We start from the raw sequence: 24,740 nt of genomic DNA on the forward strand, positions 1-24,740 counted from the left end.
GGGATGATCCAGGATCTGAGAGTTGAAAGGGGAATTGAAGAATGAGAATTGAGTCCCCCACCTTCTTTTCTTAGAACCCCCTCGGCTACATCGGTTCCAGTTCGGTGAGATTCCTGTCTTGACTCGTGTGGTTCCCAGACTCAATCTCTCCTGCCTTTCTCTCAGGGACCCTGAACCCCCTGACATCTTAAGTTCCTGAGATACCTGGGACCCTTCTTAACAGCAGTACATCAAGGTTCTGAATGCATTCAGTGATAGGACTCCAATAATACAGATAGCAACCCCATTGTAGCTGGTTTTCTAATCAATCAACAAATATTTATTATTCTCCTAAAGAGCTGAAGCTCCCAGGGAAGCTACATCCAGCTCTACTGAATGCTATTTTCTCCTACCAGGGTTGAGTGGACTCCTCTCTTCCTTTACTAAAATGAATATAGGCATTTGGATTCCTGACTCTCCTCAGTCTACCTCATTTATTTCACCCACCACCCTGAAGCCTAAGGACCCTAGAGCCAGTTTCTAGTTTGCCTGGATTTGTTGAAGGAGAGAAATCCTACTTCTGCCTTAATTTATCATTCTTGCCTCATTCTGGTGCCTTATTCCTCTGCTCTGTGCCTGAGGTGTGGAGAGTAGCACTGACCTGTTTTTGCAGTGACTATGCAAGCACCATAACACTTTGTCCTCAATAAAGCTTAATAAAGCTCCCTCATTTGAGACTTGTTTTGATGTTTCTCAATATATACTGGGGGTAAGAGGAAGGTGGGGTGGTAGGGAAGCAAGGCTTGGGAGTCAGACCAGGCAGGGAAAGAGGCATCCAGACCTCTAGCAAGCAGGTTCTGTACATTACGCCTTTTATCCATCAGTTTAGTTCAGCCAACATTTTAAATAACCTCAAGACTCACAGTGCCTTGGTTTTATGAATAGGAGGGTGAGACAAGACAGCTCCTGTCCTTAGGGAGCTTAGTCTACTAGGGAGCAAAGGCTTGTTCACAAAGAAGTTTAATACTAGCAGTTGTTATGGTAGCAGAACACCCAGCAAAATATCCTGTCCAGGAAAGAGAATGCAGAGGCTGTTATCCCAGAGCTGAGTCATCATATTGGTATCAGTATTCGTTAAGCATCTATATTCAGGTTGCTGTGCTGGGGATAAAAAGATAAAAATGAAACTTCCTGCCTGCTCACCTCTGCAGGAGCTTACAAAGTACATAAAGCAGGATATTAAGGTTGTGTAACATACAGGGTCATTTGGAAAGGGTGGGCATTAGGAGCTGGGGTTATTAAAAAAAGCTTGTAAAGGGGGGTGGAGTTTGAGCTGTTTTGCTAACATGGGAAATCTAGGGGAACTGGGAAGAGAGAATACTAGAAAATCCTTGAGGTACTGACCTACTGTTTAGGAAAGCCATTGGCAGCTATGTGGGCAAGTGATTGGAAAGGGAAGAGATGAGGCAGGGAGACCTAGTAAGAGGGCTGATAAGGTGAACCAGCAAGGGCTACTGAGAAGGAGATATCTGGTTTTCAGGAGTAGAAGTCTACTCAACATCAGATGCAGCAGAGAGAGCATGAGGACTGAGAAAATGCCGTCAGATTTTATGAATAAATTAAATTCTTGATTGCTTGAGAGAGCAGTTGAGGAATGACTTGGAAAGCTAGATTGAGGACTGAGGAAAGTAGTGTATACAGTATTTTTTAAAAGGTAGTCTGAGAGAAGAGATAATGCCAGACTGAGAGGCAGGGTGGGACCTAGAGGGATTTGTGTTTTCAAAGAAGGCACAGCTGGGTGTAGGAAAGGAACAGGTAGAAAGAGAATGGAAATTGGGTTTAATTATGGGAGCAATTTGCAGAAGATGAATGGAATTGAGGTGGTGGTGAGAAGGTCTATCTCAGATTTTGCATGATGTAATGATGTAATAATGATGGTCATTCACTAATGATTCCCCCCCCCCCCAACGAGTTTTCATGAAGTTTATTTTCCTCAGTCCTTAACATAGAATCTTTCTGCTGGTTCCTTGTCTGTTTCCAGGATATTCTATTTTGAAAACTAGCGGTCCTGACTTCATTTCCCTCTGCAGTATGCTTGTTGGTGTGTGCATGGGTGAGGGGGTGAGAATTTCCTCTTGGCTTTGCTCTTAGTTCACTGTCACTACTCACATCCCTCAGGACTGCCTTCACCGTGTGACCCTTTTCTTTTGTCTATCACAACCACCTGAGAGCTTCCCATAGGTAGAACACGTGTGACTGGCAAGAGAGGAGGACGAGGAAGAAATCCAGAATCAGGGCATGATGGCGGCTGCACAGGCAGGACCTTAAAAAATGTGAGACAAAGACAGGATTAGGAGTAACGAGACTGAATTTAGGCCAGGCTCAGCTTTGACCCGGGTGACCTTGGGCAAGTCTGCTTAACCTTCTGAATCATTTCTTTCTCCATCTGTCAAATGGAGATAATAGTCCCACCGGCACTGGACACCCACCCCTGCCAGCTTTTGAAATGAGAGATGCGTGTAGGAGGACGAATAGCGGGGTGAGACGGATCCGGAGACAGATTAGATTTGCTAATGACTAAGGTTCTTTGGAGCATGCAGGCAGACAGCCCTGTAGTGTGTAGGCAGCTCCCACGCTGCTGAGGACCTGCACGAGTTCCATTTCCTCTGTTACTTGGCGGGAAGGGCGTTTGTTTAATATCGGCTCTAGTTTTCACGCCATTCAATTCTTTAATTTCAGAATTCACCATTCTGCAGTTGTACCAAATAAGCTATTCTCCACATGATACTCCGGTGGGCCGGTTAGCTCAGTTGGTTAGAGCGTGGTGCTAATAACGCCAAGGTCGCGGGTTCGATCCCCGTACGGGCCACGTGTTGCGTTTTTGGCAATCATCCGTGGAGGTTTGAACAAACCTTTTGCTTTTCGAAAATTTCCTCTCAACTCCCTCCAAAAAATAAAAAGCAGGTTTTCTGAACTCGTGGCTCATGGCCCCAGATCCCGGGAAGTTCTGCGCCGCGGGGAGGGGCCTGGCGCTGCGGCTATAGAAACGGCGGAATGTGCGCAGTGGAAGCGCACGCCACGCGAGGAAAGAAGCAAAAAGAGAGAGGGTGAAGAAGCCCAGGAAGTCTGATACTAAGGGCTTCCGCGTCTGCCTGAATTCGGACGTGGGCGGCATCTTGCTGAAGCTTTAGAAAGTTCGGGGAGAAACAAGAAGGCCTATGGTAGTCGTGGCCGAGTGGTTAAGGCGATGGACTAGAAATCCATTGGGGTCTCCCCGCGCAGGTTCGAATCCTGCCGACTACGCGTTTTCCCTTTTCTCTCTTAAACTGCTGGGCATAGTTCCTTCCCTGGTCTTGTCTGCTACTGATACAGCCCTGACCCTACCCTTAGAGATTCCCGCCCCAAGCAGGACTTCGCTCTTATTCATGGTCTTTTTGTAGAAAGGGTTAAAATGGCCTCTTGAAGAAGGAAGCAGGGAGAAGGGGAAAGGGGAAGCCCCTAGAAGAGAAGAAGGAAGAGCCGAGGTCTGGACCGAGGAACTCCAGCGGATGGTCTCCGCTCTGGAACATTGAGAAATTAAAACAACTGGTTATCAAACTTGAATCCTTTGTAGGGATTTTCTAGAAAAGACTCTCCAGTTCCTGGCGCCGTGGCTTAGTTGGTTAAAGCGCCTGTCTAGTAAACAGGAGATCCTGGGTTCGAATCCCAGCGGTGCCTTTGCCGATGAGTGAGGTTTTTGTCCCCAAATTCTTTACCTTATCGTCTTACTCTCTCATTCCCTCTCGTTCTCTCTTTTTTAACCTAGGAAAGAAGCCCAAACTCCTTACAAACCGAGAGGCTCTAGTCTCCGATGGAACTGGATGTATAGGGCTGCTTTGGTGAGCAAGTCTTCTCCCAAATTCAGCCGATGGCATTCACAATTGGGGAAGGGAAAGCGTTTGTGTCTGTGCGCACTTGTGCTTCTGTTTCACTTTGTGTCTGCTTCCCTTTCTCCATTATCTCGTCTCTAAATAAAAGAATTATTACCCTGTAAGGTTTTGCGAAATGCTTTAAAACGAATCATCTCTTCTCAACAATCCTTCCTAAAAGCGAGGAAACTAAGATTTATTCACAGGTTACGGAAATAATAAGCGCCAGGGTCCGGACTTGAACTCAGGTCTATCCTGACTCCAGGCCTGGCGCTTTACCCGCTACACCACCCAGCTAACTGCTACAAATACATGCCTGTCTGTCTCCCTTCTGCATCTGTTTCTGTCCTTACTTCTTCCACCTAGTGGATCACTCTTAGATCACTCCAAAAACAATCCAGGGATGACTACATACAAACAAGGTAGAGAGAGTAAATTGGGGGGAAATCTCAGAAACACTAAGACCTGGAAAGGCTTCTTGCAGAAGGTGGGACTTTAGCTGAGACTTGGAAAAAAACCAAGGGAAACAAAGGCAGAGAGGAGGGAAAGCGTTCCAGGCAAGGGGGATAGTCAAGGAAAATGCCCAGTCAGGGGGCAGTTAGGTGGGCATTTAACTGTGTGACCCTGGGCAAGTCACTTAACCTCCACTGCCTAGCCCTTACCACTCTTCTGCCTTGGAACTAATCATAATATTGATTCTAAGTTGGTAGGTGAGGGCTTGCTTATTTATTTTTTAAAGAAAGAACTTCCCAGAGTCAGGAGGTGGAATATTCTGTTGGAGGAACAGCCAGTGTCACTACATTGAAGAGAATGTGGAGGGGAGCAAGGTATAAGAAAACTGGAAAGGTAGGGAGTGAATTATAAAGGGCTTCGAATACCATATAGAAGAGTTCATATTTGATCTTAGGGATACTGTTTGTAGTAGTAATCAACATTGGAGTTGATTGAATCAGAGTGTGACATGGTCAGACCTGCAGGGAAGTCCAGCTGTAAGCTATTGCAGTAATTTAGATGGCAGGTGATGGGTGGTGACAGTGTCAGAGAGAAATGTTGGGAAGGTAGACTAACAGCTTGACCACAGGTTGCATATGATGGATGGATGAGGAAGAGTGAGGATTTGAGAATAACACCTAGATTTCAAGCCTGAGTGTCTTGTAGAATGTTGGTAGAGGAGGGTGTTAGGAAGAAAACAGTTTTTTGGGAAAGATAATGAGCTCATTCAAAGAAAAAATAATTCTAGTACTAAATAAACTATTTACAAAAATGAGGCGGGGGTGGGGGGAGCAGGGAGTAAACTCCTTTTATGATACAATGTTCTCAAAGGATTAAAATATAAAATGGAGGAAAGGGTAGGGTTCACTTGAATCTTGTTTTAATATGAACAAGAAAAAGATTGATTGAAAAATATATAAACATAGTCAAGAGCAGAAACAGGAATAGCAAAAGGGAAAAGTTCTATTGGTAGTTGGTGGTGGTATCAGGAAAAGTGGGCCCCCTTCTCCATATCCATTGAAGATGGCTGTAGGGATCTTGAGGTAACCTAGACTTAAGATGAGCCAAGGCTGGACCAGCCTCCAATGGGTGTTTATGCTCCAGAAGTAGGACTTCCTCCCAAACTTTTGAGATTATGGAATGTTTGATAAACACATGCAAATCCATCTGGACTTAGGGTTTTTTAAAGAACAAAGAAGGAAGAAAGTTCATTTATGGGATGTTTGATTCCCCCTCCCCTCAAGCTGTGAATCTGGGTATTTAAACTTTTTGTAACTTTCATCTAAATTATCTGATTTGTTAGCATATGAAAAATAAAAACGGTTTTTGGTTAATTTCCTTTATTTTATATGTATTTGTTGTGAATTCAATTTTTTTTCTTTTAAATATTGGCAATTTGCTTTTTGTTTCTTAAAAAATAAAACTAATTTTGGAAAACTTATGTGGAAACTTGTTATTACACGTAATTAGTAAAAAAGAAATAAGCATAATAAAAACTAGCTTTTAAAATTTTGTTTTTCAAAATGTTTTTATTTCCATATTTTGTTTTTTTTACATTGCTATACTTTCCCTCAGTATTCTCCTTCTGCCTCCCAGAAAGTCATCCCCTATAAATGTTTACAAAAAAAAAAAAAAAAGAAAAAGGGGGGAAAAATCAGAATAGCTGATTGACACTATGGAAAAGTCTGAAAATAAAATATACAACCTTTGTGGACCTCCCAAAAAAAGGGGTGGGATGGCAGTAACTTTCATATGTCTCTTCTTTTGAATAATACTTTTTAAAACCCTTATCTTTTATTTTAGAATCACTACAGCATATGTATTCCAAGACAGAAGAGTGGTAAGGGCTTGGGAATGGGGACGAAGTGACTTGCCCTGGGTCACACAGCTAGGAAGTGTCTGAGGTTAGATTTAAACGTAGGACCTCTCATTTCTAGCTCTGGTTCTCAAACCAATGAGCCACCTTGCTGCCCCCATGCTTATTCTTTATATTTTTGCAACACTTTTGATTTTTTTGTATAAGTTGTTGAATCATGTTTCTACAATTTTTCTTTGAATACCAATTCTTTAAGATTAACGTATCAGTCTGCTTTCCTCAAAAGCCTTTGTTAAATATTTTATTTCATTAGTCAGTAAAAGATATGTTTTAACATTTCCACTTTTTTTCTGTAGTTGCTTGTGAAGATTTTAAAGGTGTCACATGTAGATTGCATACACACACACTCCTTCCTATTCCCATTCAATAATTCTGAGACCCATCATACATAAATCTTCTAAAGAATTCTTGTCCTTAATGTCTTTTTGTTTTGTCTAGATTTGAAAGGATTACATTGAGGTTCTCAACTTTTGTTTTATTATCTTCTCCATAAATCAAATGTTCATTTAATTAACTAGATGCTTCATATTCATTACTTGATATTGATTCACTTTCAATGGTGTATTTTCCCTGTTAACACCAATGAATCCTCTATATTCCTGCTTTATCTGAAATTATAATTGCCACTTTTCCTTTATTTCACTTGTTTCAAGTGAATTTCTTATAAACAAAATATTGGATTTTGCTTAATACAGTATACCATTCTTTTCCATTTTATAGGTGATTTCATATTCATGATTATGAATATTGTGTATTTGCCTCCATCCATCATATAAATGTAAAGCATTTGGCAGTGCCTAGCACATATTAAACATGTTAGCTATTATCCTATCCTTTTGCTCCTTTTTCTTTTCTCTTTTCCTTCTTAAAGTTGTGAGAGAACTATGGTTTATACATTTACATCTTACCCTTTTTTGCCTTTTTATACCTCCCCTTCATTCATTAACCACCTCCAAAATTGGAGAGTCTATTATTTTGCTTATCATTAATCCTCCCCTGACTCTACCCTACCTTTTAACCTCAACTCCCCATCCCCTCTCCCTGGTCTTACCTATTTACCTCTTGGATTTAATGTGGGGTTTGTGTGTGTGCATGTGTGTGCACGTTTCCACATTCAACTCTTTTTTGTCTGATTCTGATGAAAGTGATGTTCATGTGACCCATTTCACTCACTCCATCTATGTTTAACCTCTTCTATTTTTTCTTAAGATCATCCAAACAGAACAAAGTCCCTCCTAGGATCAGTTTATTTCCCTCTATGACCCTTGAAGACACTAGGATTCTGGGGGGACACTTTGCATTTTTGTATAGTCTACTTTTCAGTTGTTCATATGTATTTACTTTTCTAGGTTTCTTTTGACTCCTACTAGATGGCACTTTGGATAGAGTGCTAGGCCTGAAGATGAGTCAGCTTGAGTTCAAATATGACCTCAGTTACTACCTAGCTGTATGACCCAGGGCAAGTCACTTAAACCCATTTGCTTTAGTTCCTCATTTGTAAAATAAACTGAAGGAGGAAACCACTCTAGTAGCTTTGCCAAGAAAATTCCAAATGGGGTCCATGAAGAGCTGGAAATGACTAAACAACACTTGACTTGTCCTTTTTTTTTTTAATCAGGAATACTTTTAAACATCCTCTATTTCATTAAAGACTTATTCTCCCAGCCCCCCTCCTCCCAGATAATAATCAATTCCAAGCTCCTACCTTTCTTACAGTGTTAGCTTCCAAGTTTTGTGTGGTACTGACTATAATTCCTTGCTATTAAAAATTTTTATTTCTGACTTCTTGCAGTATTTCTTCTTTGATCTGTAAGTTATGGATTTTGGCTTTAACATTCCTAGGCATTTTTATTTGGACTTCTTTCAGGAACTGAGCAGTAGATTCTTTTTCACTTTGACTTCTGGTTTTAATAGGTTCTAATAGAACCTATCACAGGTTCCTAATTGCCCCCAGGGTTTCCTCTCTAGAGCACTTTGATCTTTTTGCTTGGAATAATAACAATGCCTCAGGTTCCTGGTGTCCTAGGAGCACCTGAAAGACTCTGTATTGACTCAAGATCCTCTGGCTGCCTCCCCCTACCCCATGTTTATGAGCTTCTGGGTATCCTCTTGTGCTAATCTATGTTAGATTTATTATAGTTTCTTTTTGTATTTCTTAATCTAAGAAATTAATGTAATTAATTTCTTAATCTTAATCTTAGTGTTCTTCCCACCAGCCTCCCCCTGCCCTTGCTGGAATACATGTGTGGAAATTGGGGCTATTCTCCTATTTACTCCTATTTTACTAGACATTAGTGGCATTTAGAGTATGTACTTATTGCCATATATCCTATACAAACATTGATAAAGACAACTGCAAATAAAATACTGATGAAACTCCACTATATAAAAAAAAAAAAACACAACAAACCCTTATCTTCTGTCTAAGAACTAATACTGAGCTGCCTGGCTGCCTCCCAAAGTCATAAGGATCACTCTTTGAACAGCCTTGGAAGCTACTGTTGGGGCAGCTAGGTAGTGCAATGGATAGAGCACCAAGTCTACAGTTAGGAGGTCTTGGGTTCAAATGTGACTACAGACACTTTCTAGCTATATGACCCTGGGCAAGTCACTTAACCCCCATTGCCTAGTCCTCACAGCTCTTCCACGTTGGAACCAACACACAGTATTGATTCCAAGATGGAAGATAAGGGTTAAAAAAATATAAGCTAATGTCACTTGTCTTTAGTCGGAGCACCTTTGACTAATTTGCATTTGAGATAGGGGAAAGGGGCATGTAGTGGTCCTAAGAAAATGAACTGCCATTACTGTGTCTACAGTGGATATTGGAAAAAGAAATGTCCTAATTACCTACATTTTATATACAAATAATATATATAAGATTCTAACATTAGATTGTGATCTCTTTGTGGGCAAGGACTGCCTTTTGCCCCTTTTTGTATTGCTTGGGAGTTAACATAGTGCTGGTATGTAATAGGCATTAATGTTTACTGGTTGATTCACTAGGTCCCCACATTAAGTCCATCCTTTGGTCAACAGTTCCAGTCACCTCCTTCTCTAACGTAACTTCCCACCTAACATTAGTTAGGACAGTCTGAGCATTGGTGGCATCATCTCCTCCCTACTTTCACCCACATGTCATTCTGATTCCTTTGTTTCTTACAAACCAAATGGAAAAGGGAGCTAACTAACTCCACCCAGGATTTTCTTAATACCCTTCTATTCTCTGAGGTTAGAATATCTAAAAGAAATTATTCCTTATCCTGTTTTAGAACTGTTTCATTGAGCCCTATTTGGGACCAATATGCTTTCCCCTAAGTCTTTCTTCAGCAACACAATGTTCAGCTCAGACTATGAAGTAAATTTTTGTTTTTCCATTCCTATAGGTAAAAGATGTCCTATGCAGAGATAAAAAGAATAAGCCTTACAAACACACTGTCACCAACCCATTTAGCCAATCATTGCCACAGAATCCCTGGGAACCAGAAACTGAAGAGCAAATTGCTGCCATTGTTGCCAAAACCCAGTTTTGAATTGGCCACTTTTTCTTCTCTCCTTCCCCCAACACACACCTCTCAATAAACCAATAACCACTTTCATTGCTAACACAGGTGCTGGTATCCTCTATTTCCATCCTTCACTAGCTGATTTGAGACTAACAACTGAGAAAAATTTTGGAGATTGACCAAGTGTCCTTCATAGCCCAGTTCTCCATGGCATAAAGCTCCCAAGGTTTTTTTTACCTTACTTTGGCATACTATGGAATGGTCTAAGTGGGTAACTGAAGCAATTATGAGATTGATTGCTCTAACCTTCCTTTCAATGACCCAACAATATTTATGAGATGCTCTATTTATAAAGTCTAACATGTAGGAAATGTGCTCTTCAAGGCAAAAAGGGAAGATCAGATCCTAACATGTGTAGCTTTTGTAGACAGATATTATACAGATGCCAAAATGGCATTGAACAGCTATTTGCTGAATGTATTTAAGATGGGCAGTTGAAGCCTGGGCAGTCAGGTGGTAAAGTGGATAATTTACAAAAAGAAGTTTAATATATTTTTTAAAGTTCTTACCTTCTGTTTCTGTCTTACTATCAGTTCTAAGAAGGAAGAGAGGCAAGGGTTAGGCAATCAGGGTTAAATGATTTGTCCAGGATCACACACAGCTAAGAAGGGTCTGAGGTTAATCTTCCCAGCTCCAGATTGGTACTGATTCTATCCACTGTGCTGCCTACCTGCCTCCAGGAAGACTCATTTTGATGAATTCAAATCCATCCTCAGACATTTGCTAGTTGGGCAAGTCTCTTACTCCCGTTTGTCTTAGTTTTCTCATTTATAAAATATGCTAGGCAAAGGAAATGGCAAGTCACTCCAGTATGTTTGTCAAGAAAATCCCAAATGGAGTCATGAAGAGTTGGAAATAACTGAAAGAAGTGAATAAAAACAACAAAGTTGAAGACTATTCCAGGAAAAAAGCAGATACTTGTCATGGTTAACAAAATAAAACACTTGAAAGAATTAATATCCTTGCATTGATAAAAAGGAATTGTAGCTCTGTATTAACAGCAACAGAGACTCCCACTTTTTGGGACAATATATAGAGGAAATTAGCAAAGCATTATAGAGTGACCATTTTCACTGCTCCATCATCCCTGAGTCCAGAAAAGCAGCAAGTCAACCACAAAATGGAATTCTTAGCCTCAGAATAAAGACCCAGGCTTAGGTCCCACCTCTGACATATACCAGCTGGGTGATCAACAACAAGCTGCTTAACTTCTTAGGCATGTGCTAAGACTAAAGTTTCAGAAGAGTTACTGATCTGCATTGGCAGAAGCCATTTCTCACCAGATTCTTACATACAGGAAGATAGGTATAGCCAATCCTTCCCCTGCAATTAAAGAATGGCTGAAATTCATGCTGAAACTATGAAGTGAAACCTTACACTAACTAGATTAGCAAAGATGCCAAAAGAGGAAAATGACAAATATTGGAGGGGCTGCTGGAGGTCACTGGGTTTACTTTTTTATTCCATACTAAAAAGAGAACAAAAGGACCCATAAGAACAAAAATATTTATAGCATGTCTGTTCGTAATGGTAAAACTGGAAATTTGGAGGGTGCTCACCTATTGGGGAATGGTTAGATAAGTTTTAGTAAGGCATTAAAACTTTCCATAAGGGGCAGCTAGGTGACTAGAGAAGAGTGCCAGTGTGTAAGTGGAATTAGCTCATCCTCATTCATTGTTAGACTTTAGCCATCAGAAATAATGTCACCCCACCCAACTTAGTGGGGAGTGGAGATTAGTTACCCACACGTGACAATAAGTAACAAATCAAGAACAAGGGACTGCCCTTTGGGCAGTCCAAAACAGTGTTGAGGCTGCCATTTGTCCACTTGAAATTAGAGGTGGGTGCAGGAAGTGATGAAAGATGCTATCTTTTAAATATGATGGTAACTTCCTGTGGAGGCAGTTGACGCTTTGAACTTGGTATAGAAGGATCTCTGGTGAGACCTCAGACGGCTTCCCTCTGAATTGTCATGTGTGTAAGTTAGACTGACATCCTTTCTCCTCCCTTGGTGTTTCTGGAGGCTCTACTCTCAAGGAGGCCTGTCTTGCCTCTCTAATTGTAAAAGGCCTTGTGGCTAGTAGCCTTGTTTAATTAACCTCTGGGCTCCTCTAAATTCTCATTTGATTGGGACCCCTGGTCCGGGCCAGAGTCTCTTTCTTTTTCTACCTTCAACCTTCCTAATTGTAAATAAACTTCCATAAAAGCCATCCTGACTTGGGTCTATTTTAAATTTGGAATCAAGCTAATCAGATTCCTGGTGACCATACCTTAAATATCTAGTTACCCCTCTTACACCAGTATAATATGATTATACAGGGTGCCAAATCTATATGGTTCTATGACTTTCCCCATATTTTCAGGGTATGAGAACAGAAGAAAAAATGGATGGTGGTGGTATTAACTCAAGGTTAGAACTGACACAAAAAGTCTAGATTCTAGAGGTTTTTGAGGGTAGCACTGAATGGTTAGCTATAGAATCCAATTCTTTAATTCTGGCTTATACAGATCCTTTTCCTCAGACTAAACTACTGACAGGATGGGGTGTCAATTCTCCCATTTTATAATCAGTCACCAATCTCCATACATACAAAAAACATTTAAGACTTTATTAAATAGTCTCTGAGGTTAGAGGAAATAATGATGAAAGGGAAAGAAGTCAAGTATCTATCCTCTCACTTCATTTCCTTTCAACATACAAAAAGCACATAAATCTATACATAAGACAGGATTCAGTGGGCAGGTTGGGGCGAGCAAGGGGGAAGCACTCTCCGGGAATGAGTCTGCACCCAGGGGTGCTCCAAGACCTGAGTGAGGGGAAGTCGCTCTGAGGGGTTATGCCGGAGCAGCTTAGAGATCAGGTCCTGGGCTCCAGAAGGCATAGATGAAGGGAATTTCAGGTCCACCTTTTAAAGTGGAGAAGGGAAGGGAGAATGAGATGTCATTCAAACCAATAAATCTTTATTGGACACCCACACCATTGGAGAAATTAAAAGAAATTCCATAAGACAGACTTTGCCCACCTTTGCCCAATTCAGAATTCATATAACTACAATAAGGATTTCATCGAATCTTTCCCATGCCCCACTCCTACCTCCCAAGTCATGTGCCACTTGGGCACCCCACTTTCACCCATACCTTGGTGATCCGTCTATAGGTCTCACTGTGAGAGGAGCTTTCAAAAGGAGGATTTCCCACTAGTAGCTCATAGCACAGTACTCCAATGCACCAAAGATCCACCTTCTCATCATGTGTACGTCCTTCAATCATCTCAGGGGGAAGGTAATCTAGGGTCCCACACATTGTCTTCCTCCTAGATTGGGGAAGATGTTGGGCAGTGGTCCCAGAAACAGATGACCACTTTCCTAATCCTTGGCTAAAAGCAATGAGATAATAAAACAAGCCCACCTCAAAGCAGATATCCAAGAGAGGATATGAAGAATTACTAACTATACCCATCTGCTACCTACTAAGATATATATTCCTGTCCCAGTGTGGTTCCTAGTCCCCTTTTCTCTGGTCATACCTAAGAGAGGGGGCATGGACAGACCAGCCAAAGTCAGCAATCTTGAGCTCTCCTCGAAGTCCCATGAGTAGATTCTCAGGTTTAATGTCTCTGTGAATCACTTTCTTCTTATGGCAGTAGATTAAGGCATCTGCAAGCTCCTCCATGATCTAGAAGCAGGTGAGAGAACAGATCAGCCAAGAAATCTAACTCACATCCCCACCCCTAGTCCTCAGCGGTGCCCAATGCCCATCCTTAATTGCCCCTCAGGAATAACCACATCCTGCCCCCCCAGCACCCCTGGACCGTGGCTGTGCGTAGCTGGTCAAATGTACGACTCTTCTGCAGTTCCTTGTAGAGTTCTCCCCGAGGCGCATATTCCAGAATCAGATAAACCCGACGACGATCATGGAAGTAATTATAGAGGCGAAGGATGTTGGGGTGCCTGAGAGAAAAGAAAGTAATAATATCAACTAATATTTACGTAATGTTAAAGGCTCCAGATCATCTTTTTCACCTAGTCCTCACTCTTGAGTACATTCCTCCTCTCCCAACCCCACTTTTTAGCTCCCTTTTCCTACTACAATGTAATCTCCTTGAAGGCAGAGATTGCCTTTCTTTTTGCTTGTATTTGTATTCCTAGTATTTAGTATAATGCCTGGCATATAATAAGTACATAATACATAGTTTCTACTTATCCATCCATCCATCCATCCATCCATCCAACCATGCTTCAATTTTCTTGTCTATAAAATGAAAAGGTTGAACTAGATGATCTCCAAGGTCCTTTTCAGTTCTAAACCCATCATCCATCATCTCCTTTTCTTTTTTACTATACTACACCAGATGCCAGGAAACAAGGGGTCTGAGACAGAAAATAGTTCATGGGATAAATAATGGGATAAAAGCATTTTCCAATGATTGATCCCATATTGGGAAAACTTCACTCAGTACTGAGAGGAACTGATAACAGATTAGTCCACAGACTTATAGGAAAGAGAGAAGCATACAGCAGGACCAAGAGGCCTTTGACCCAATAGAACAGAGACAAAGAAAGGTCCTTAAAAGAGAACTATCAGGGTGGAAGAGTAGTAACAGCTAGAAAAATATGGAATAGGTAGATAAAGTGGGATTCAAGGAATAGACTAGGGATAGAAAGGAAGAAAAGGAAGAAATAGGGGTACTAGTTAAAAAAAAGGAAGATGGGAAAAGGGACAAGTTGCAATAGGGAAGGGAAGGTAGTTTCAATTAAAAAGTCATCCATACCGAAGATGGGACTGGATCTCAATCTCTCTTCGGAGCTGATGTTCTACACCCTCCTTTTCCATCTGAGACTTGAAGAGAACCTTCAGTGCCACAATGAATTGGCTATTCTTTTCCCGAGCAAGGTACACATTCCCAAACTTGCCCTTGCCTAGGGGCCGCCCAATTTCAAAGTCTTCAATTTTTAAATGACGCCTGATAGAGCAGAGAAATAAAATCAGGTTAGAGGGAGAAGCAGTTGTCTAAACTTCCAAGTTGTAACCAGGCCTCCCTCTCATCACAAGACTCAGAAACCTTTGTCCTAAGCATCCAAGATATACTATTCCTAGATTCTCCAGAGGTTTTATCTCTATCCCCTCAGTGGTGTTCCCTGCCCCTGCCCACCTCCCCCCTTCAAGTGTATGAAATTATCCACACTTAAGGATTCAGACCTCCAATCCCCAGGTCTGGCATACTCACACTGCTTGGTTTGACTTCACATTGCTATTATCCAGTCCTATCCTGCTAGGTAAAGCTGTGAAGATAAAAGGTCAATAGCCTTTTTCCCCTCCTTTTTCTTTTTTGGGCATTGTGTTCTCCCCCAGCTTATGCCACCCTTCACCTCCAGAGTATTCCCCCCAACTCCAAAGTACCTGCTGGCTGAGCACCTGAAAGCTCTAGAAGACCTCTGGAACGATGCATGAGGAGGGTTGCAGAGGGAGTCGCTATCTCTTTTCGGAATATACTCAGGGGCAGGGTATTCAGGCTGGACTGAGGCTGAAAAAAAGGAAAATTAGCATGAATTTGGAGGATGGGTTAAGAGTGAGATGGTATGTGTTTAGGCAGTTATATCCCTTCATTCCCCATTACCAGGAGAAAACATAGGGAAAAGACAGCATTCTGGCCACTGCAAATCTCTATGTGTTGCCCTTCCTTCTTTTGTTCTTTTTTTGAAACACTTACCTCCTGCCTTAGTATGAGTTCTAAGACAGAAGAGCAGCAAGGGCTAGGCATTGGGGTTAAATGACTTGCACAGGATCACACAGCTAGGAAGTGTCTTGAGGACAGAATTGAACCCAGGTCCTCCCAACTCCAGGTCTGGCACTCTATCCACTGTGAGCCTAGGGGCCCTTCTTTTTCTTTTTTTATCAAGAGATCCTACAACTCATTCCTGATCTAAAGCAGACTTCCCTACCTACCACTAAGAGTCTTTAACATTGTGACTAGGTAAATAAACACTTTTCAAGGATGTGATATGAGTTATGCTTTGGGTAGGAGCTGAAGTGATGACCTTCAAGACCCCTCTTGCCCAATGACACAAGTAAAACCCAGTGGAATTGCATATTGGCTGGGGGGGGGGGGGGAAGAACATGAATCATGTAACCATGGAAACATTTTCTTAATCAATTAATAAAAAAGACCCTTGTCAACCCTAAAATTCTATAAGTAAGATTTGAAGCTGCTGTTCATAACACTTATACTTATTTAGATTTGGATAACATATGTAACAGGCTAGTTTCACTCTAACTTTCTTTCTTTCTTTTTTTTTTTTTAAACCCTTAACTTCTGTGTATTGGCTCCTAGGTGGAAGAGTGGTAAGGGTGGGCAATGGGGGTCAAGTGACTTACCCAGGGTCACACAGCTGGGAAGTGTCTGAGGCCAGATTTGAACCTAGGACCTCCTGTCTCTAGGCCTGACTCTCAATCCACTGAGCTACCCAGCTGCCCCAGCACTCTATATTTCTTAAAAACAAAATGAAGATGTTCTTGGAGAAGCAAATGAAAGAACGAGTTTAGTTGGTTTTATCCTGTGTCCAAAGGCAATAAGAACATCAATTTGTGGTACATCTGCTCATTTCATGTTACTGTGCCCATAAGGAGCATCTACATGACCATGAAAACTGTAGCTTATGTGCTAATATTTGTTGCTGAGAATATGGTAAAGAAATTCTACAAAGAACCCCAAATTAAATCAAGCATATGAAACAAGAAACTCCAATGAGCCTCACACCTATACATTATGGGTAATGTCTTCAAGAAGAGAGTGAATAGGTATTGAACACGGTAAACACCAAATCACATCACAAAAGTGAACTGCTTATTATATGGTGGGAGCCATAGTGTGAAAATGTGATCTATGACTCCAGTTAATGTAAACTATCTTTAATATAAATAGCAAAAGAAGCTATAACTATCCCACTGGAAAACTTGCATGTGACCCTGGGCCAAGCTTGGCATTATGTCTTCTTTATTCTCATTCTATATAATATCTGGTCTGGCCTAAGGTTGATGTAGAGATGGACCACTGACCTCTTCCTGCCAAGGACTGAGCATTTTAAGTAAATTCCCCACCCCCAATAAAATCTATTTATTTTCGTGTCGGCATGGATAGCTGCTCTTTCTTCAGTATCTCAGTGTTCTCTCATTATGGTGAGACTGTCCCTCTGGAGGATCTGCCATCCTACAATTGGCATGATGTGGGCAGAATGGATCTGCTACCTTAACATTTACATGTTAACAGGAAAGGAGTAGTTGCCAACAAGAGTCATTTCTGAATCAACTGTGTACAGTTAGAACAAAAATCTAAATCAATACTAAGAAAAAGGAAAGATGTGACACATAATAAGTTATGATACTTCCAACCAGATCTATCCAAATCAATTACTGGAAAATGAATAAAAGAGAAGTTTCTATACCAATAAAGCTTTGATTTTGTTCATGAAGGTATGCCCTTCACTGATGTACATAATTACTCAACCATATGCACATAAATTTGTCACAGGGGCACAAGGAAGTTTACTAATGTAAATAAAATACAAGGAGATCAAAATAAGCTAGAAACCACCGCAGCCAGGTTTGAAAAACCTTTGTGAGGAAAATGGCGAAATATCATGAGAATTGCTTCATCTAAAGAAAAAGACACATTAGAGAAAAAAAAAATTGTAGAAAAGCTTCTCAAAGAAGTCCAATTATGTTAGGTTTAGAATGCTTAGGGATGAAAAGGGAAGGGGCACAGAAAAAAATACTAAAGGTCTGTCAAGATTCTATTATAAACTATTTTCTTCATCAGTAACAATGAAGTCACTACATTTGGAACTAATACTACAGTCCCCAATGTGTTTTATGTAGAAATAGAAACAGCACTAAAGAAAACCATATGGGGTAGAGTAGCTGGACTAGAAAATCTGCATACATAACAAGGATATCATTGATGAAGAGAACACGAACAAGCTTTTCTAGATTCTACTCTAAATATTACTTTCACAGTCATGCAAAATTAGTCAAAGATGCAGAAAATACAAAATTCCATTGGGCTTAGTTTCTTGACTACAAAAAACAATGATTCAGAAAAGCAAAATGTAGTCTTAAAGATTATCTACCACTGTCATCTATTTTTCTCATGAGATTCTTTCAAAAATAGAAAAGGATGAATTTTGCTTTACCTTTTGATTATCAGTAAATGAACAAAACATTAAATAGAGAAACTCTCAATTAAGATGTTTGTCACTGACATGGAAAATGTCCAATGCAGATTTGAAATGGAAGGCAAGATTTCCAATAGATGGTAAAGTCATCAAGATGCTTCTTTTTGCAAACTGCATCAAGATCCAGAATATTGCAGTACCTTTAAACGAGATCACTTAAGAATACAGCCTATCTATACAAACAATGAATTTACCAAGTGAACGAAGACTGTCTATTGTTCAATAATGAATAGATGAAAAAACATTTTTAAGCATTTATTATATATGTGCACACAAATGGAAAAGGAAGATAATACCTGCTCCCAAAGAGCTCCTGATCTAAGTGGTGGAGGGTTTAGCTGACAGGTGGTAGACAGAAAGGCCTGATGGTCCTTAAGCAAAACCAACAGGGCAGAAGGCAATGCCCTGGGAGGTCTGTAGAAGAATTCAGTACAGCAGATATAAGGCCTGCTACTGTCATATGCAGTTAGGTAGACTATACAGCTGGTCCTTGAAGACACATACATACCTTGGCTATGAACTGTCCCAAGAACTGAGTAGGAGGAGAAAAGTAAACTGATTATCATTGAGAAATTGTATAGACCTTTTAATGATACTAGGCTTATTTGTTGGGGAAAAAAGCTTCATCAATATTCTTCCAGTTATGCTCTGTAACTGTGAGTCATGGAATACTCTGGTCTTTAAGTAATATATATATTATATACGTATATAATATAATAAAAAATAAGTAAAAAATAATTTTTCTTTTATTAACCTTGTTAATAAAAGAAAAGTTAAGTAATAAAAGTTGAGTTAAAGAGCCAAGGCAATATGTAATATGGACACAAATAGGTTGCAATACATTAACAGGGAAGAATTATGTAAGAGATGAGGTATAAAAGATTTCAGAGAGATATATAACTAGAAAAGGAAGTAGACCAGTCATGTAGCACAAGATAAAAAATATGGCATTGACATCCACCAAGGAAGGTAGACTCCTTATGAAGGATCTAGAGCAAGGTTTCTTCACATTGAATGTGTATTTTTTTTCTTAATATTCTGAAAACTGTATTTCAATTGAATTGGTTTTCTTAGTAATTCTATATATTTTATTGTATTTATTAAAAAAAAAGGAAGGGGTCCATAGGTTTACAAAACTGCCAAAGGGTTTCATGACACTAAAATTTGGTTACCAACCCTAATTTAGAGAAAAAAGCTGGATATGAGTCTCACAAAATGAGAACTAAGGGTTAGGTGAACTGTGAGTAGTATCATTGATCCACTGAAGTATTGCAGTAAGCTCCTACCCCTAACCAATGTCTCCAAGCCCCATATCTGTAAATGATGAAATAGACAAGCAAGGATACTACAAACTCAGATTCTTAAAAAAGAAAGCCTAAAGACAGAACTAAGAAACATTTGCTTTGTAGATGTCACAAAGTGATGAAACTTCCTCAAACTTCATGAAAGCAGATTCTCAAACCTTACATAAATTTTTCAATGAATTTACATTGTACCTAATGACTTACAGCAACATCAAACACACATAGATACAGATTTCTGGCATTATTGAAAATCCAGAGCTGGTCCCCAACTGACTTTTATATGTAAATGTGGGGAGGGAGGACTGCCCCCCCAACCCCTTCAAAATCATGAGTACCCTATTCTACTAAAAGGTTAGTATGTATGATTCTTTTCAGGGCACAGAACTCACATGGGGGAGTGCTCTTGTATCTAGCCTTCATTCTTGGAACATACAGCCCTTCACTATGTGTGTAAAAGGACAAGTAGACTTTTCACAACATTTGGGCCAATGGCTCCAGTGAATGGGAGGAAGTCTTGTGTTTAGAACATCTCTCTTTTGTCTCCTTACCAACTTAGGGTTCATGAGAACAAATTATAACCTAGGTCTGACTGATGGTTCATCTAACCCAATATTCTTACAGTACTAAGGAATGTTTTGTGAGAAAACCCTTTAAAAACACCCAACCTTGAAATGTTACCTTGAAGGTGAAGACAGTTTTTGTATCTTTGTCTTTTTATCCCCAACAGTACAGTGGCTTATACACAGGAGGTGCTCAAAAAAATGATTTAGCTTGTAGTATCTCTTGTCACATCCTACATACATTCATGTACATGAGTTACAGGCAATGATCAGAGTTCAACTGCAGAGCAGAATGTTACAAGTTCACCTACATCAGAATATTCCAACAGGTTGATTGTAATTGGCCAGTTCATTGCAAAGCCTGACCCAATCAGATACAGACTAGGAGATACTGCCACATTTTCCCTTTCCCACAGCTTGCTGGCATTTCAAAGCAATAAGCCAAAAATTTAATTAAATTTAATTATATACACAATTATATATATATAATAAATCAGTGATTTAATTAAATAGTGATTTAATCCTCAGACTTGACTGGGGACCCAAGACTTTATATCACATTTTTATTTCAAAAAATCAAATGAAATAAGATTACCTGGAGGCCCTTGAGAGTAGCCCAAGAGTTAGAAAGCACTACTCTAGATTCACTACTCTCAGATGTCATATAATAACTTTCCCCAAGTTCCCCTTACCAAGGATGTGCTGTAAGATCCTAGATGGACATTCTCCTTCTCTGACATCTTGCAAAGGAAAAAGGGGTGGAGGGAATTCTGGGCAAGAGAAAGAAAGAGAGCAGAAAGATGAGAAGCAACATGGAATAATAGAAAATATAATGGACCAGGGATTCAGGAAATCTATATTCCATTTCAGACTTTCCTAACAAGAGTAATTTCTACTTTTTGGGTCTCATTCATCAAAAGAGGGGACAAGACTAGAAAATGATCTCCAAGGTTCCTTCCAACTTTTATCATTCTATGTTCTATAAACCAAGCCAACTAATCTTAATAACAATGGCATAGAATTGTCTAGATTAGCAAAGCACCTTAAATAAACCTTAAATGTATTCAATTGAACCATCTAACAACTTTATGGGATAAACACTACAGGTTTAGAGATTAAGAGACTCAAACTCTGAGCAGTTTAAATGATCTTTCCACAGGCACACAAAACAAGTGGTGGATCCAAACCCAAGTCTCTTATTACACCAAGTTACCTCAATTTTTTATCCCACCCTACTTCAGACATCCCCTCTTGTATATATCCATCTTTCCCTTGGGTAGCTCTTTATCCCCATCTTTACTATTGGTAAGAGTATGTAATGTTCCTGGAAGGAAGTAAATATTTATTAAGCACCTATCAGGGCAGATGCTATTATGATTCCCCACTTTACAGTTAAAGTCATTGAGGCCAACAGAGACTAAGTGACTTGCCCAGGGTCACATAGCTATTAAATGTTTGAAGCCAAAATTAAATTCGAGTCTTCCTGACTCCAGGCCCAGCTCTCTATCCATCTAGCTTCGAAAGAAGGGGGTGGGGAGGAAGAGCTCCTTTCTCGGGAAGTGTGCCCCACAACCATCTGGGATTAAAGCAAATTCACATCACTAACGACTGTGTGGGTAAAACTGGGCTTTTCTTGAGTCAGAATAGTCGAGAATGGGAAATTCAAGGACCAACCAGGGGAGGAAATGGGCAAACCTGAACCTGGTTCTCCAGGAAGAAAGAAATAATAATGAAGAGTAGACTGGGAGAGAGGGAAGGGAGGTGAGGGGAAGAGAAGGGAAAGAAGAATGGAAAGAGAGAATAGAGAAATAGAGAGAGGAGAGCGGAGGGCGGAGGGAGAAAAGGAGATGGGAAAGACGGAAGAGGAAAAAGAAGGGAGGAAGGGAAGAGGGGAGGAGGAAAAGAGGAAGAGCAAGAAAGGGCAGCTGGTATGGCATGGACTGGCCAAATGCAAGTCTCAAGGAACTGCTTTAGAGGGGGGAGGGAGAAAGGCTCTAGGGGCGAGGCCACGGTCCCCTCCTACTGTTCCCCTCGAAGAAGGGTTGCCTGTCCTTGGACCCCTGGAAAGAGCTCTTGCCTTGGCCTCCATTGCCCCTTTCTCTTAGGGACTCCCGCCGTCCTCGGGTCTGGGCAGAGCAAGCCGCGAGTCTACCTGGAGATAGAGGCCAACGCGCCCTAGGTGGGGGGTGCGCGCGCAGCCGGATCAACAGCCTCCGAGGTCCCGCGCTCTGCTGCCACCCGCTCCCTAAGCCCCAGAGCCCCGCCAACCCCGACCCTACCCCGTCCACGCATGCACGCGCGCACGCTCACCGCACCGCCGGACTACCTAGAGTTCAGGACTAGTCCTCCGGGTTAGAGCCACTGCAGTCTAAAAATGCAAAAATTAGGCCAGTCCCAAAATCGACTCATTCGAATATCCCACCCTAGCCGTATTGGCTGAGCCTGCAGCCTCTGCTCCGCGTTCATTGGCTGGATCATACTAGGTTCGAAAACAGAAGAGGAACCCGCCTCCTGGGGGAAATAGCTGCTACCCAATGGGGGAGACTGGAGTCCGAAGTTGGACTGAGTGACGGAAAGATCAGCCAATTAGAAAAAAACAGACTGGCGTCATTGCCCAAGTTTACCTTTTTTCTGGATTAACGCTTTAAAAGAAGAGGGAGCAACTGGGAAGTTTTATTGTTTCCCAGAAAACTTTCTTAGCGTATGGGCGACGTTCATAGGACTGGGCTGGTTCTTGTCAAACTATGCTTCTTATCGTGTACTACCACGGCAACTTAGTAAAGATAAACAACTGTGAAAGAAAGCTATTCGGATCAATACAATGATCCACGACTATTTTTTAAAAAGCTGTAAAGGATTTATGCAGATTAAAGCATTTTATTTCACTTTATTTTTCTTGTTTCTCCATGTCCTCACTGCTAATATAGTAATATTTCTTGCGTGACTTCATAATACATATGCATGTGTAGATACATAGTATATATACATACATAACGGTTATCGTTATATATTTCTTGCCTTCTCAAAGAGTGGGTGGAGTGGAGACTGGGAGAGGATTTGGAATTAAAAATAAAAAAATAAAATGAAAGCAAAAATAAAATATTCTAAAAATAGTTTTTCAAAGTTGTTTTTCCTCTAAAAGAAAAAAAGAGTTTATTCCCATCTCGTTTGTTTCTGCTTCCTCCCCGCGTTTATGAAAATATGAGCAGACTCTTTGGATCTACCACATTCTAGCAACGTTTTACAATAGGGGTGAGAGAGAATGTTCTGAACTACATTTCCCATGATGCTTTGGGATAGGAAACATACCTCATTTGAGAGAAGCCGCCAGGTGTGAGAACCCCCGAAGTAGGAAAAAAACAAGAGACGGCAAAGTAGAGGAGATGAAAGGGAACCGGAAGAAACGGTCCCTTTGGGATTTTCCCCTCCTTGGTCCCTTTTCCCATTCTGGTTTGAAGACTACGGAGTATTGAGCTAGATAGAGCAGGCAACTGAATCCAAAGGCACATAGCTAATAAAAGTGAGGAAGGATAAACGGCCGAGGTCAGGCTCATTGCAGAAGCAACCAGAGGAATAACTAAGGTTTTCCAAGACCATTGGTCATCAGCAGTAAAGAATTGTTGCTAAATTCTTTACCTTTCCCGCTGAGTGACTTGAGTTAGTCCTTGTCTTGAAATTTGAGAGGCAAGGGAATTAATGAGGAGGCAGTAAAACTGTCTGGGTTCTACCATTATGCTGTAGTGTAGAGAATCTGGACAGATGGAACTCCAGCTGGTTGAGGATGCATTTGAAACTGATGTGAAAGTGATAGTGAGGGCCCTTTAATATGCTATCTGTTGCAATACAATAGTTGTGCATTCCCTTTGTTCATGAAACCCACAAAAGTTTAAGAAGATTTCAAGAGGATATCAGAAACTGTGGAGGACCTATCAGAAGATCATAGAGTCTTTGGAGAACCTATTTTAGAATGATAGAGAATTCTTGGACTAAAGCAGGCATTCAGGAGAGCTTGGTTTTTTGGAGGGTGGGTTTCTATGGCCTTGAGGAAAGGACATCTGCATCCCCACCCCCTTTGGTGGGACGCTAGACAGAGGTTGTGGAAAGGTATATTGGTCACAGCCCAGAGAATGAGAAGAGATGAACTCTTGCTATGTGGTGTTCAGCTATGTCTGACTTTGTGACCCCATTTGGTGTTTTCTTGGCAAAGATACTGGAGTGGTTTGCCATTCCTTCTCCAGCTCATTTTACAGACCAGGAAACTGAGGTAAACATGGTTAAGTGACTTCTCTGGGGTCACACAACTAGTGTCTAAGGCTGAATTTGAATTCAAGTTCATTGCTATCCACTGTACCATCTAGCTTTCCCCTTATAAGAGTGTGACTGGTGCCAAACTAGCTGTTAAAGTAAAGTCCACTCAAGTCTACTTTTCTTTCCTTTGGTTTTCTCAGAGAAGAGTGCTAGGAAAATCTCTACCTAGAGTTTAAATCTTAGTCTCTTTCTGCAGCAACCTCCTTGGAATACTCAGAGTAGGATAGTAGAGGGTAAAAAAGAAGTGACCTTAACTGCAAGCCCTATTACAGTCTTCTATACCTTTTTAAAAAAACTTTTATCTACATTTTGATATTATTTGTTCCTTCTGTTAAATAGTCATTAGCAATAATTTTGTCTCTCTATAAGTCTGCAGTTTGAGATTGAGAGAGGAGAAGATACCTCTTTGGAGAAAAGAATTCTCTTATTTTCCAATATTAGAGCAAGTCAATTAGAGAATTTCTCCAAATTTAGCAGTTTTCTGAGAATATTCTGGCACATAGTAAATAGCCATTG

At 40.7% G+C, this 24,740-nt stretch overlaps 2 protein-coding genes and 3 non-coding genes across 5 annotated transcripts in view; 4 read left to right on the forward strand and 1 right to left on the reverse strand.

Annotated features, from left to right (window-relative positions):
- The window catches only part of CTC1 (CST telomere replication complex component 1), a 57,512-nt gene extending 56,798 nt beyond the window's left edge, over positions 1-714 (forward strand). The window contains 1 exon segment of the mRNA XM_044673689.1: positions 75-714. Coding sequence (XP_044529624.1) covers positions 75-199 — 125 coding nt within the window. The 3' untranslated portion in view covers positions 200-714.
- Positions 715-2,774: 2,060 nt separating this feature from the next.
- On the forward strand, positions 2,775-2,848 carry TRNAI-AAU. Its single transcript has one exon. It is a non-coding gene; the product is annotated as a tRNA-Ile (tRNA).
- A 352-nt stretch (positions 2,849-3,200) lies between these two features.
- Positions 3,201-3,282, forward strand: TRNAS-AGA. Its single transcript has one exon. It is a non-coding gene; the product is annotated as a tRNA-Ser (tRNA).
- A 340-nt stretch (positions 3,283-3,622) lies between these two features.
- TRNAT-AGU lies at positions 3,623-3,696 on the forward strand. The gene has a single exon. It is a non-coding gene; the product is annotated as a tRNA-Thr (tRNA).
- An 8,783-nt stretch (positions 3,697-12,479) lies between these two features.
- Positions 12,480-18,169, reverse strand: AURKB (aurora kinase B). The gene is made up of 8 exons (XM_044673742.1): positions 18,080-18,169; positions 15,222-15,345; positions 15,049-15,103; positions 14,593-14,784; positions 13,633-13,771; positions 13,348-13,496; positions 12,960-13,134; positions 12,480-12,727 (listed from the first exon to the last, which is right to left on the reverse strand). Exons 1-8 carry the CDS (start codon positions 18,167-18,169, stop codon positions 12,554-12,556), a joined length of 1,098 nt encoding a protein of 365 aa, XP_044529677.1. The 3' UTR covers positions 12,480-12,553.
- Between the last annotated feature and the right edge of the window lie 6,571 nt (positions 18,170-24,740).

This window comes from Gracilinanus agilis, chromosome 4 (genome assembly GCF_016433145.1).
Source record: "Gracilinanus agilis isolate LMUSP501 chromosome 4, AgileGrace, whole genome shotgun sequence".
Lineage (NCBI taxonomy): Eukaryota > Metazoa > Chordata > Mammalia > Didelphimorphia > Didelphidae > Gracilinanus > Gracilinanus agilis.

Bases quoted from the DNA above. Each gene is read 5' to 3' on its own strand.
- AURKB (XM_044673742.1), bottom strand. From the start codon at position 18,169: ATGCAGTTTGCAAAAAGAAGCATCTTGATGACTTTACCATCTATTGGA. The intron at 15,104-15,221 runs GTACTTTGGAGT...TTATCTTCACAG, and splicing joins TTCAGGTGCTCAGCCAGCAG to CTTTACCTAGCAGGATAGGA. The intron at 13,497-13,632 runs GTCCAGGGGTGC...ACCTGCTTCTAG, and splicing joins ACCAGCTACGCACAGCCACG to ATCATGGAGGAGCTTGCAGA.